The following is a 13,858-nucleotide window of genomic DNA, read 5'->3' as shown; positions in this document are numbered from 1 at the left end:
AATGCCCCGTGGCTGACATAGTTCCATGGAACTAGTCAAATGTCGTTAGTGTGCAAGGTGGGTGTTTCCACCCCATTGGCTCTTGCTGAGGTTTAGTCCAGATATGGCAGTCCCAAAATTCATGATGGAGGCCCACCATCAATCACAAATACAAACTTATACTGGAGTTTTCCATGTCATCTCCCATTATCAGCAGACCCTCAGCCCAGACCCATCAAGCAGACTGCACAGATGGGAAGGCAGCATTTGTGTTATGCTAATCCGTGAACTTTGTGATGCAGTCCATTCTCCTATAGCATCACAGAAAGCCAGCTACGTTATCACCATTTTGTTACCACCTTTCACACAAACTGCGTGCCCTCATCATGTGACCTGAACGTTGGAAAGTGAGGAGTGCTGTGCAAAGAGGCTCCATCATGGCCATATCCAAATGCAGCAGGGTCATCCTTCCTATCGTGAACCAGTAGTGTCCTGAGCATCTGCTCCCTAAGACTGCAGGGATTGCAGGGTTCCCAGAACGCCGAATCATGGTGGTTCTTGGCGCCATCTTGCTCCCGCTGTGGTGCTATGGGATCAGAAATTACTGTTCTTGGTCTCCCGAAGTGAGACAATGGGGGTAAGATGTGGGACAGAAACCTCACCTAGAAAGGGACTTTGGTCCTTTGTTACCACGTCAGCCCCCTAGCTCAGCACAGCTCTGGGAAATGTATGAGTGGCCAGTTCCCTCACTTTCCAACCATCACATCCGAGGATGGAAGCATAAGGCACATTAGTGTTTCTCATGATGCATCTTGTCCTACCACCTTTGGTTTTTGTGTCTTCTTTATTTATCCATTCCCCCAGAAATGTATGTGAAAGGCAGTATACAAACTATATATGACAAATATATAGCGGCTGTATATAATATATGTGTTTGTTTTCATTTTTCTCTCCTGTATGTCCCTCACCCGATTTAGAACTAAATGAGCCTACAAGCTCAACTTTGTTGCAAGGTCAGTATCCCCCTTGCTTTATGGTTTTTCTCCCCTTTCCTTTCTCCCAGAGTCCCCCTCTCTCCTCCCCCACCCCGCATTACCTATCTGTGAAGTTGCTTAGAAGATGCTTGCAAAAGCTGAGGAGGTCACTGGAGCTGATGGAGCTCCAGGGGTAGCTCTCCTCTCTCTGCTCACACCTTGCCCACACTTCCCCAGAAGGGCCAGGTGGGGGAAAAGAAAAGAAACACCATTGACTTCTCAAAGCCTAGAGATCTGTGTAAAGGTCAAAGGTAGAGAGCATGAGTCTGAACCAATAGGAAGACAGTCCAACCCACCGAGCAATTTTCATAGCAAGAATCCTATCAGTGGGCCCTGAGCAACAGAAGAAAACACTGTGTGCATGAAGATTTAAGTATTCCCTAAAATGCATCAGCTGGTTCAAAATGCATCAGCACCCCTCCCTTTAGGTCCTATTCCATTTAGAGGTTCTCTAAGAAAGGCAGGTAGGGAGGGTGCAGCACGCATGACAGTCAGAACAATGACCTGGAATGGGATGCCGCTGAGATCAAGTTCAGAGCATGACAGTTAGTAGTTCTGTGCTCTAGAGCAAGTCACTAAACGTTATTGAGACTCAATTTCCTCTTCTATTAAATAGAATTGATCTGCCTTATCTACCTTAGAGTTGTTCCAACATTCAGCTGAAACTGCATAGTAAAAAGGCTTTGGAAACTGTCAGGTGCATTTTGAATCATTCCAGTCCAATCCCCAGATGCAGACTGAAAGACAGGAATTTCCCTCAGTGCCGCATCAGAGCTCTTCTCCCCAGCCCCTTTATGTCCTATTCCACTTCAAGCCCTTCCCCATATACAGCTCCTGCCTCACCGGCCCATCTTTGCACTACCTTTCCAATTTTCTCAAGGTCCACTAGCCTACCATAAGTGACTCACAAAAGTCCACAAACCTAGCGGAAGTGGTTCACTAAGACTGTGCCTGAGCATTTGGGCAGCAGTGAGCCTGGCCGAGTGGTGGAGTTGAATCCCTGCTGAGTATGCCACAGTTCTCCTCCGAAGGACAGGGCTGACATAGGGTGGCCCAGCTGGAAGGCAGCCGTGAGGCTTTGCCCACCTTCCACCCCAGTGCCTGACCTTTCTCATCTCACCCACCCCCACACCCATCCCCCCGCATCCCTTCCCATCTGGCCACGTGAACCCTCAAGGGAGGCCAGCAGTAGACTTGCAAGGTGGGGAAGGAGAAGGAAGGAGATAAATTGCATGTGAAGCTGTTTGACAGATGAGGAAAAATACATTTATCATGAAAAGATTCAGGGCTACATTCTTCACCTTAGTGATGTAGGGTGCCATAGTGATGCCCCACAAACAGGAAAATGAAACAAAGAAATAGAAAGTGAAAGTGAAGTCAATGGAAGCGTTCAGGTCCAATTTATGATTCAACTTACGTTTATTGAACCCCGGTGCAGGGATAGTCACAGATCTAAAATCAAGAGCGTTAGGAAAGTAGCGAACCATCAATGGTAAAAGGGAGGCATGAGGGACTGGAGCGAAGACAGATGGTGCTACAGGCTGTCCTTTCAGAAGTGACCGAACTCATTCTGACCACTTAGCTCTTTATTTCCAGAGGGAATAGGAGCTTCTAATATAGGCAGTATCTGCTTAGCAGTTAGTCTTTCCTTAAAGGTGTACTCACCTGATAGAGGGGGCATGATCCCACACCAGTACCAATGATAACAAAACAGAGCAGAAAGAAACACATGCCTTCTAGCTGCTGAGCAGGGGAGCGGGGGCAGGACACTTTATGACCAGGCCCCAGCTGCTGGGACAAAACTGTCCTGCCTCACTCCTCTCTGCTGCAACCATGAATGTGGGTAAAAGGATCTGTACGCCAGCTCTCTACTCAGATTCTCAGGCTGCTCTCAACCCCACATCCTTCTTGTCGAGCACAGGGCAATGGGTCATTGCCAGAAGTTATAGACTGTAGACATCTGGAATGTTCCAAGATTTGGATTCATGTGGTCTTCAGTATAGCTATTGGACTCTTTTGTACAACCGAAGAATCTTAGAGAAAACAGACCTTGCACTTGGGGCATTTCTCCCATTCATCTGTGTTCTTTCTCTCTCTCTCTCTCTCTCTCTCTCTCTTTTTTTTTTTTTTTACCTCCTCTTTGCTAGTCTCCCACAGAATAGAGAGTCATCTATTTTCTCAGGGAATACCCCTAAGTTATGCTCATCTAATCTTAGACATACCAAGCAAGATTTATACAAATGCATGGATTTCCACGGACAGGGTACACTTGGCTTTACGAGAAGTTCTAAGCTATTTTGTTACTTGATTCTGGACGGACTAGAGAGATTCTGATAAGAGAATTTCATCCCTCCTCTGCATTTTCTGCCACCCTTGAAGTATTTCTCTGTTCCCCTTTTGCAAGCACAACAGATTGCATGTCACCCTCTCATATTAATATTTGGTGGTGCAGGACTCCTGCCATGATAAATAAGGACTCGGGGATGCGCCACCATCCCTCACCGAGCTCCCTTGCAGGCAAGTGTGCAGGGGCCCACACTGCCAACTCAGAGTCTTGGTAGCTGTTCATTTCCCATCCACTGTCCTTTGTCTTTTATCTCCTAGGCATGAAGTAAGATTTGATGGTATCAGTGGGCTGGGAAAGGTTGGCTGATTAATGCCTGCGAACCTCACAGTGACTGTCAAACCAACTTATTAAAGAATGGGGGAGTAAGTAAACTCTGTGTATCAGGAGGGAAAAACTGCAGCAGAAAAGATGATCAGTTCTTCCCTGCAGAGGATTAAAGGAGTTAATTATGCCCAGCCATCCAGCAGTGAGCATTTCTATGACACGTGTGTCTAAACACTGAACGTATAAAAAGACGTTCTCTCATCCTCTTTCTGGACAGTGAATATATCCATCCTGGTATGAAACCAGCTCTCCTCTGCCCACTAGAATCAGACAGCAGCCCCGTGCTTACTTCGGTACTTAGATTTAGCTGCAGGCATTGGCTTTGGTGGCAAAAAGATCACGTTATGGATTGACCAGAGATACTAACTTAGAGGCTTGAGGGGAGTGTTTCTTTTTTCTTTTTCTTTCTTTCTTTCTTTCTTTTTTTGTTGTCTTCTTCTCTTTTCTTTCATTCATTCTTTATTTTGAATATTTTATCCAATTCTACCTGGCTCCTCATTAGTGTATCAACAAAAAGATCACAAATTTCAGTCAAGTTCTTGGCAAGGAAAATACATGCTTGGATTGTCAGAGATTGTTTGTTTTCTTGATAGCCAAGAATGAACTCAGTAACATGAGCTGATGGGTGGCTACAACTCACCTTGAAGGCTCAAACAAGGTCCACACTTCTGCAACCTGGTGCAACAGTGATACCATCTGAAGCATGATATAGAAAACGTGTTAGCATTTCTGCATCTCTCCTTGGTACCAGGTCAAAGGGAGTGGGATGGAGTGCAGCATCAGGGTAAATACAAAGAATATCTTGGCTACATTCCCCCATCATTGTGGTGGTACGTAAGGCAGACAGAAGGACATTTCCGTTAAGTAGAAGTTTTGAAACTTTGCTATCTAGCAAAGCCCAAGGATACATTCTAGCTAAGGCTCAATGTCAAATAGTTCTTTGCCAAGGTGGACACTGAAGAGTACTGACCTTCATTCAGGTAGTGTGTGTTAGAGATTCAGGGACAAGAGTAGCTGGATGGGGACAATTCAGCTGAAGTTGTTTATAGATCTTTGCCTTACAGAAAATCACAACTGGTATCTAGATCACTGTGGAAACTTACGCTTTCAATTAATTTCTCTTTCTAATAGTTCCAGCAAACCAAACTACCAAGTAGAACCCTCCCCTGTGTCCTTCCTCCAGCAGAGTCTAAATCAGCACCCCAGCAATCAGTGGCTGCCCTCCCCCACACGTAACCTACATCTGCACTGCTTGTGGTTTGGGGTTGAAGGCCTAGAACTACTTTATCATTCCATGAGTCCCTCTTCATTTTCCCTCCTGCCAATCACCCTTCTTCTTGGTACAGAGACTCAAGTCAGTCGTACCTGAGTGAGACACTTCATGAAAATAGCCCCGCCTTTGCTTCTGGGTGGGTCTTGAGGCCCCTGTAATCACTCCAAGGGACTGCCCTTGCTACATGGATAGACAACATGTCACCAGCACTCCTGGCTTTTCTCTACCACCTCAACTTGACATCTTCTGTGAATCATGCCTTTGATCTTTGATCATACATCACCCCTTACATCTTTTTCAGAATGGCTTCCCGCATCATTACTGCCCCCTTTGGTCAAGAGGGATATCCTATCTCAGGTGCCCTGAAAGCATAGATAGAGAGCTTGAAGGCATACATATGTATTCATCTCAAGTTGGTCAGATGTTTTAGTTTAGTTTAGGTTGAATTATATCTAGGTTGTCTTTCCTTCTATATGCAAGGACCTTTGCACAGAGAATGGTATCACTTTGATGCAAAGAATTTCATGCATTTGTTTTTTTTTTTTACTTTATCGCGGTATAATTGACAAATAAAAGTATGTTTAAAGTTTAATCATGTTGATTTGATACACAAACACATTGTGAAAGGATTTTGCATCTTCTCTGCATCCAGGCTGAACAACTGCAGAGACCCCTAGTTAAAGTGGGAAGTAAAATATTCCAGATGGGACCACTTCCGGCCACTCGGGCGGGACATCTACTATTAGCAGGAAAGGCTCTGTGGATTGTTCTGAAGGCTTGAAGTTGATGAAATGTGGGTCTTTTGTGGCCTAATCATCAGAGAAGAGCTGGCATCCCAGTAAATTTCCACAGGCAGGTCTTACCTAGCAAGTGCAAGTGCAGCAGAATAGGTGTGGGTCTTATTGCCCGAGGTTGCACCTCTGGACCAGCTAGCTATAGTCTGACTCATCCAGGGAGGTCAGGCATCACAGGTCTGGGCCCTCTGGCACAGTGTTTGTAAAACGGGTAGATAAATCCCAAAGTTTTACATCTCAAATGTAGCATGGGCACCTATGTTCAGATTGCTGTAGTATAATCCATTTGTTATCAGCCAATTTTATACTTAAGACCTACAGACTTCAACTAATTAGAGGATAGTCTGGTGGCCAAAGAAAGAAAGTTGTTGTACAAAGAAGTATTTATCGGCTTGGGGCCTCAGGCTCCAAGGTGTACCGAGTCTCCTGCTACGATCAGATGGATGTGTTGGCTCTCATTGGATCAATGATCCAATCTGACCATCATTCATATCCTGCTCCATGCCCCCGCCCCCCCCACTCCACCTTATGGCAACTTCCCAGCAAAGTGGAGGGCTGCACTAATGAGAGCTGGGCTGTGGTCAAGACAGCAAGAGCCAAGGGCAAAGCAAGTGCCTCTGACTGCTTTCTACCTTAACAGTGGCTTGTTTTTAATTTCTTTTAGAGGTGAAAACTACAACTTTGACCCCTTGGAAAGGTTGGTATATTTATTCCCAGGCATCTCTTCCTGGGTGGGGATGGGTATCCCAAACTCTTCACTTTCTTCCCAGATGCCTTCTCTTCTGAGCTAACCCCAGGAAGCAGCCCAGTGGGATCCTTCCCTGACCTTGGGCCGTCTCCGTGCCAGTCTTGATTAACCTGTCTCCAAGGACCTGCCACTCCCCCTGGGTAGCTTCCACCCACAGACATCTAACTGCTGTTTGCTAGAGGCACTAATGAGCCACGTGCCAGGGCCCAGAGTAGCTGCACGTCTTGGCTGCTCCATACCAGGCCGGCCTCTCCTCACACGCAGATGCTCTAATGCGATGGTCTTCTTAGACCTTGGCCTTGCATGCTGTCTTTGCTTACCCTGTTCTCTCTTTCTCTCTTCCTCTCTCTCTAACTTGGAGCTGGAAGGGAAGTGATGGGAGGGAGCGGAACATGGAAGGAAGGGGGAGGTTCTTGGGTGAGTCTCTTGGCTCCGAATAAAACATGTCTTATTTGAGGCTTTCATCCCCACTAGATGTTTCTGATGGATAAATTGACACTCATCACAGTTCTCTGGGACCCTAACTGTCCTGGTAATTAGTCTCTTTAGGCCTCCACAGCTCTCTAATGAGGTAAAGGGAATAAAGGCATCTGAGGCAGAGTGGAGGCGTGGCTGCGTGATGAACGGCCCTCATCTGTGTGGCCCATGTCACCAGGATGGGCGGATGGGCTGGGCTGCTGCTCTGGCCAGAGCAGGCTCTGAGAGGGCCCCGCCCCAGGATGCTGGGATCCACACCTGCCTGGACAAAGGCCCTCATTTCATGAAATTCTTCCATATGCTGGCGACTGGGGGTGGCCTGTGCAGGGCCCACCTGTCCCAGTGCCCAAGTGGCACCGGCCCCGTGGCCTCACTTCCCCTCCTCTCCTCGTTCTTGGAAGATGTGTGGGTTACACACAGCGGTGGCCCCGAGTTAGTGGAAAGAAAACTGTATTTGGAGACAGAAGTCAGGTGAGCTTGGGGAAGTCAATTAAGCCTTCTGAGGCTAAGTCTCCACATATGAGAGCTGAAGAGAATAATCCTCATCGCGTACCTGAGTGTCTTTGAGGGGGCTGGGACACCCTTCCAACTGCAAGAACTCTTCCCGAAATCCTAGTCGACATGGTTTTACTTCTATGTATACTTTCCCTCAACTGTAAGAACTTCCTGTGACTCTTATTGGAGATAGAAAAAGAGGTGAATGGTGTTTGGAAGAGAAAACTGAGATAAAGAAGAAGGTAGGGAAAGAGTGTTTTGTTTTGTTTTGGTTCAGTTGGTCTTTTGCTTTTTTCTCTCAGTAGAATCTTAAGAGAAAGGAAAACACAGAGGCAAAGTAAACGTGAACACATCAGTATGCATCAAAACATTCTGGTTCCTTCATTCTTTCAATAAACATTTGTTAAATACCTGCCATGGCCCCAGTTAGACACAGACCCTGCCCTTAAGGAGCTTATAACACAGAAGAGGAAATACATGTTAGATAAATAGAGAGAAATATAACACAGATGGTATGTATTTTAAAAGCTGGATGCAAACGGTGCTATGGAAGCAAAATAGCAGCCAAGTCAAGGAAGGCTGCCTGGAGGAGGTAACTGGGGACCAGAACGGAATCTGGAAGGAGTGATTTGGGTGAAGAGCACTTCAGGCAGGGGGCAGAGGGTATGAGAATGGGAAGGAAAGGGAATATGGCTCACACACACACACAGTTGTGTGAGCACGCATGTACGTGGCGCCCGTGTGCTTGAGAGGCAGGGAGAAACCAAAGAACTTGTGGCAGGAACAGTGGCTGAGGAGGCAGATGGCAAGCAGATGATGAAATGTAGGGAATGTTCTACCAAGGAGTTGGGAAGTTTTGTAAAGGCTGTAGGAATCACGTAGGTTAGTATCATGATGAACGTGGACTCATAGCAACACGGCTCTGGAATTAGCATAAAGAATAGCTTCAAGGGGTCAAGGCCACAAGGAGCAAGGCCCAATCTGTGAACTTTTATGGCAATGGAAAGGAGAGCTGATGCAGAGGACAGCTGGAGTAGTACCCTTGTCTCGATGTTTCTCTGGGGTCAACCCCTGTTTCCTCCTCCTTGTGATCAGTTTTGTCCAGGTCAGGTTTCCTGGACGTGCCCAAGAGAAGGATCAGTTAGGGTGAGGGGAGAAAATGTGGGGGAGGGGGGCGGGGGCAGGCTAGACATGGTCCCACGCAGTGAGTGACAGTCCCCTGTGGGCCTAGGACAGGAGAGCAGCAGAGAGGCTCTGTGAGCTTGGCCAGGGTAACAATGCAGGCAAGAGGAGGCTCCAGCACACTTGGTGGCCTTTGCCTTTCTTCTGTGGGAAGAGTTTTCTGACACAACAGGTCAGGACCCCTCTCTGCAGGCTCTCTGTGGTGCTTCCCAGCAGGCAACAGAGCCACAAAGGAACTCTGAGGGGCATAGCAATGAAGCCAAAGACAGGGTGCCCAGAGCGCGCACCTGCAGAGGCTTCCAGCCATTGTGAGGTACCTTGGGGGTTGTTTGCCCACCCACAGCCGCCTCCTAATGCAGCACGGCAGAGGCCCTGGCTGCAAACACGGTTCTACTTTTCTTACATGGTAATGAAGCTGGGTCCCTGCTGGGCTGTCTGCCTGGCTTGTGGCATTCTCCATTTTCCTCCCTGGCAACTCCCATGAGCTGGGCGGCCCCGAGAGGAGGGAATGCAGATGGGAAGCCCAGAGCCATGAAATGCAGAGAACTGGCATTTATTCTCTTCTCCTTTACCACAGGGCATCCTCCGAGCCATGGCCAGGGCTGGAAGTGAGGGTGGGAATGTGCTGGAGGGAGTGGGGGAGTAGGCTGCAAAGCTGTGTGTGCAAGTGTTCAAGAGAGCAAAAGACAGGCCAGAGAAAGAGAGCTAGGCACCAACAGATGCGTGTCTGGCCAGGAGCACTCTGTGCCAGGCAGGCAGAACGCCCTTGGAATCCTTGTGCCTTGCGCATGGGAAGATGGAGCGCAGCCACCAGGCCTGTCCCACTTAAACATGGAACCGGCTCCTCAAAGACCTGCTGGCCCACTGACCTCAGAAACAACCTTTGTGGCTTAGAGTCAGCCTCAGTCGCGGGCAAAGGTCTTGATGTGAAGGATCTTGGAGTGGCCCAGAGCAGCAGGGCTTCCTCCAGGGAGAGAACAGACCACCTCAGCCTAGAAGGCATGGTGAGTGGCTTCTCTCCTGGGGTTCCAAAGAATGCTCTAAGGATAACACAGAGATCGAATATGAAAAAAGGAGTCCTGATGGTGGTTTACATAGAAACATACTAGTTAAATGTTACAAGACAGAGACAATTAGTGATCAATGGTAAATGATAAGCATCTCTGAAGTTAAAATGTAAGGCATTGGAGCATAAAAGGAGTGCTCCTTTGTCCCCTATATCCCACTGAGGACTGGGAGAAGGAGGGCATTCCATGACACATGCCTTTTGTTTTGTGTTGCCCAGAGGTTTACTTCCCAGCTGGGTGGAGAGCAGAATACATGTGTTTTGGGCTTCTTAACATGAGAACTTACACTCACTCCCTGGCCTTGGGAATACTGTGAACCAGACAGCACAGACACATGAGATTGGAAGACCCAGTCCATTTCAAACTCATGACCATCTCTTTAGCCACTGCCCTAGAATCAGAGATTTGTCCCAAAGGTCTAGGAATTAAAGTTAGATGGGCAGTGCTTCCAGGCCAGGGGTTCTAGGACGTGATGGAATCATCCTGTATGGAATCAAGAAAGGCTGGTTTGATGCTGATCTGCCTTAGCCAGAAATGTCTCTGATTCTTAGCATCCAAGTCAGACAAGCACATTCTGGCTTTGTTTCTTGACCCCAGTGTGGACATGGCCTTAGAGGGGATACCAGCTTTAAATACCTCTGTTAAATTCAGGGCAACAGAGCCTTCCAGAGCAAGTCCAATCTGACAAGGTGGCCCACTGCATTAGGTACCCAACACATCTGAGCCTCCAAACTTGTGTGTACTGTCCATGAATCATGCTCCATTTGTTACAGGCATTCTTGGCCAGAACGCTTATGTTTCAAAGAATAGAGAAACTGCTGGGAAATTCCATGCACCTCATGGTTTCCTTGCCTCCTGCCTTTGGTCCTGTCTCCCAAGAGTATCTGTCTGCAGTGAGGTGCACCTCTCACCCGCAGATGTACACGGCGGCAGGCTGTGCATCCTAGTGTCCACATAAGCCTTCCCTCACTTGCAGGTACACAGCAAAAGGCTACCCATTTCCTTACTTCATGCCACCTCGACATTCAGCGGGCTGGTTCTGGCCTTTCAGGGACGGGATACTTGAGCTAGCGCTGCTGTGACCTCGTCCAGATGGGGAAGAGGCCAAGTGCTGCAGGTGGAAGCCCAGTGCCTGGCCCGAGATAGAGTGATTGACAGAACGGACGCTGAGTCTGATGCAACAGCAGAGGGGAGACAGCTTGTTGTGTCCAGCAGGTCCTTCCCTGCACAACAGAGCGAGCTGCTAGAGGGTTATGTGCATGTTCAAGGCAGGCTCAGAAGTGGTCAGATGATGATGCAGACACTACAAGGGTCTCACTTCCTCGAAGCTCTTTATAGAATATGGATTAATTCTGCCACCTTCTTCTTGCACTTGACCTGAGCCATGGCCTTAACACGTTACCACACAGCAAAGGAGTCATGACCACCAGCACACTTGAACCTGAGCCTCGTGTTCTCTCGTGCAAAAGAAAGTTCCCCATTATATAGTGTGCATCCACGGGATCCAAGCTGTGCAAGGTTATTTCTAGTGCCCCCCCCCCCCCACGTATGGAGCAGGAACATGAAATGTCCCAGTTAGAGGGTGATCGGGTGACAGATGGTCCCTCTTAGACCAGGCGGCCCATGACGAGTGTGCTCTCTCCACAGGCCCCGGCGCAGTCAGCGAAGTGAACAACGGGACGTCGAGGAGGGCAGGCTGCATCTGGCTGCTACCTATTCTGGTCTTGCACCTACTCCTCAAGTTTTGATGTGAGTGCCACTTGCCTCACTGGGGAGAAGCTGCCGCCACGGCAACCACCCACCCCACAGCAACGGCATCTCCCACAGCAACAAGAGCATCCCCGTTTCTTATGAGCTAGAATCAAATGAAATTCCGAGACACAGAGCCTAATGGGACACAAATTCGAGGGAGGGGAACAAAGAATACTTTGGGAAAACACGTTTAAAAGGGAAATTGAAAATCGCCTTGCAGGCCTTGCGGATCCGTAGGCACAGCTGAGTTTTCTTTCTTTGCCCAAACGGGAAGAACGCACGCCCGGCTTTGGACCCACCCGCAGCTACATTGTGACCTGTTTGTGACCAGGGTGGGCCGGGCGCAGCCACTCCGCCCACTACCGTGCCCCCAGCGAGGAAAATTCTGGAGCCGGCCACCCCAAATTCAACAGAGACGAACACAGAGCGAGTCGTGCCCCCGTGGCCCCTTTCAGAGACTGTGCCACTGTTCAGTGTGCTACAAAATGCAAAATTAAAGAAAAATAAAGAAAGAAAGAAAACGGAAACTAAACAAGACAGCCTGACACCTCAACAGTCCCACAATCAACAGTCACACAAGATATTGTTAAACTTTTTCTTTTTTTGGTTTTCGTTTCACTACATGGACATCATGGATAATAAGGGATTCTGGTTCATTATTAATTTTATTAATTATATTTTCTGATACGAGTCTAGAATTTAGTGCAAAAACAAGACAGGACTAAAAAATACACAAATGAAAGGGGTGAGGAGAAGTATGTTTAACATTAAAAATAGTGTACTTCTTAACTAGGTTTACAACTGGTGGACCGCACACCAGGCACTAACCACCTGGTGAGGATATGTCAAATCCACCAAAAAAACACATACAATTTAACCAACATCTCCACCAGCGCTACAGATTTCTCCTTATCCTGGCATTTAATGCAGACAATACTATGCTTCTACCTGCTGTTTAGAAATGGAAGGGTGATCTGCACTGTATCTTGAGTTTGTTGGCTATGCTTCTTTTGATGACATATATTATACAGTATATATATACATATATTTTTTTTGTTAGAGTTCTAGCCGTTTTATTTCTCAGCAGGGTCCTTTCTCAGACATTACTGCATGCTGTATATGGCGTTAGCTGTGTGTTGATCTTCTAAAAGATGATAGAGTTTACTGGTAATTGTGTAATCAGCTCCTGCCTTTTTATTTTCTTGGGTTATTTACACGTCAGAGACATTTATAAAAAGTGAAAAGAGAAACAGAACAAAACACTAACACCAGGCGCAGCATGTTTTCCAGGTGTGGCTCTCGGAGGCGAAGGCCCTGACAGGAGGCCTGGCTTCTCCATCCTGCCTCGGGGCGTGAGCAAACAGCAAGCAACTGAACCAACTAAACAGTTAGTAACCACTTGCTTTAGACCATTATGGGAATCTCTGATGCCTTCGTGACTACTGGAGAATTGAATCCTCTCGGTTCATTTTATTTAATTTCCCACCTTTGCGTGTGTGTGTATGAAAGAGAAGAAAATGCAGTTTTTAGATAACCTTTTCTTCCTCCCCCGAAGTCTGGGAACGGGAGAGGCCTCGGGGAGGGGTCCTGGATGTGATGAGGGAAAGTGGGATTGGGGGCTAGGGGAGGGAGGGGTTGTCTCTGACTTGACATTAAAAAGTGTTCCATGTCCCTCTTCACCTGGTGTGGTACCTCATTCTCAAGCGGGGGGTGGGGGTGAGGGGCAAGAGAGCCTGCCTGGCTCAGGTGTGAAGAATATGGAGGCGGATGCGCATCTGACTCAAGCTACTGCCTTTAGCTCCCTCGTTGGGGTGAAGTGGGTTCTTCTGGGGATGTGCTCCGATGACAGATGGGCCCAGGAAACCACCTTCATCCTCCTAACAGAAGCAAAGGAGGGGTGGCTCTCATGAGGACTGCATCTCCAATGCCTTCAAGAAGTGGCTGAGGTTTGCAGCATCCCGCTTGTGTCCAAACACCCCACTTCGCAACCTGGGCAAAATGTCAAGCCTGGTTAGGGAAAGGCTTTTATGTGTGACTATTTCTGGGAGGCAGCCTAGTGCAGCTATCATGAAAAGAAAAGATAGGAAAAAAAAAAAAAAAAGCTCAAAACACTTTGGGTTAGTATTAAATAATTCCAAGTTCTACCAACCCGTGTTTTAGGGACTCTCTTCCCACCAGGCCTACCCCCCAAACCTTTCCTTTAGTCACAAGTAAGAGAAAAAATAGATTTTAATACCAAATAGCATTTAAATAATTCTAATCTGTTCTGATTGATTCTGGGAATTAAGTTAGTAGCTGCAGATTCACTGAGAGGCAGAAATGCGGTCATAGCCGAAACTCTCAGGAATTACCGTCCCTGTGTCCTCGGGGCTCAGTTCCAGCCAAG

The 13,858-nt window shown here is 47.6% G+C and overlaps 1 protein-coding gene across 4 annotated transcripts in view; it reads left to right on the top strand.

Moving 5' to 3' along the window:
* The window catches only part of NTM (neurotrimin), a 416,935-nt gene extending 405,467 nt beyond the window's left edge, over window positions 1–11,468 (top strand). The window contains exons 7-9 of one of the 4 annotated variants that reach the window (XM_021696335.1): window positions 957–992; window positions 6,416–6,448; window positions 11,368–11,468. In XM_021696335.1, coding sequence (XP_021552010.1) covers window positions 957–992; window positions 6,416–6,448; window positions 11,368–11,468 — 170 coding nt within the window. The remainder of the gene's footprint in view (window positions 1–956; window positions 993–6,415; window positions 6,449–11,367) is intronic. The other 3 variants (XM_021696336.1, XM_021696338.1, XM_021696337.1) reach the window with 3 other exon arrangements.
* The last annotated feature ends 2,390 nt before the right edge of the window (window positions 11,469–13,858 follow it).

This window comes from Neomonachus schauinslandi, chromosome 11, assembly GCF_002201575.2.
Source record: "Neomonachus schauinslandi chromosome 11, ASM220157v2, whole genome shotgun sequence".
Lineage (NCBI taxonomy): Eukaryota > Metazoa > Chordata > Mammalia > Carnivora > Phocidae > Neomonachus > Neomonachus schauinslandi.
The sequence above is the reverse complement of the archived record's forward strand: the minus strand, read 5'-3'. Positions and strand labels throughout refer to the sequence as shown.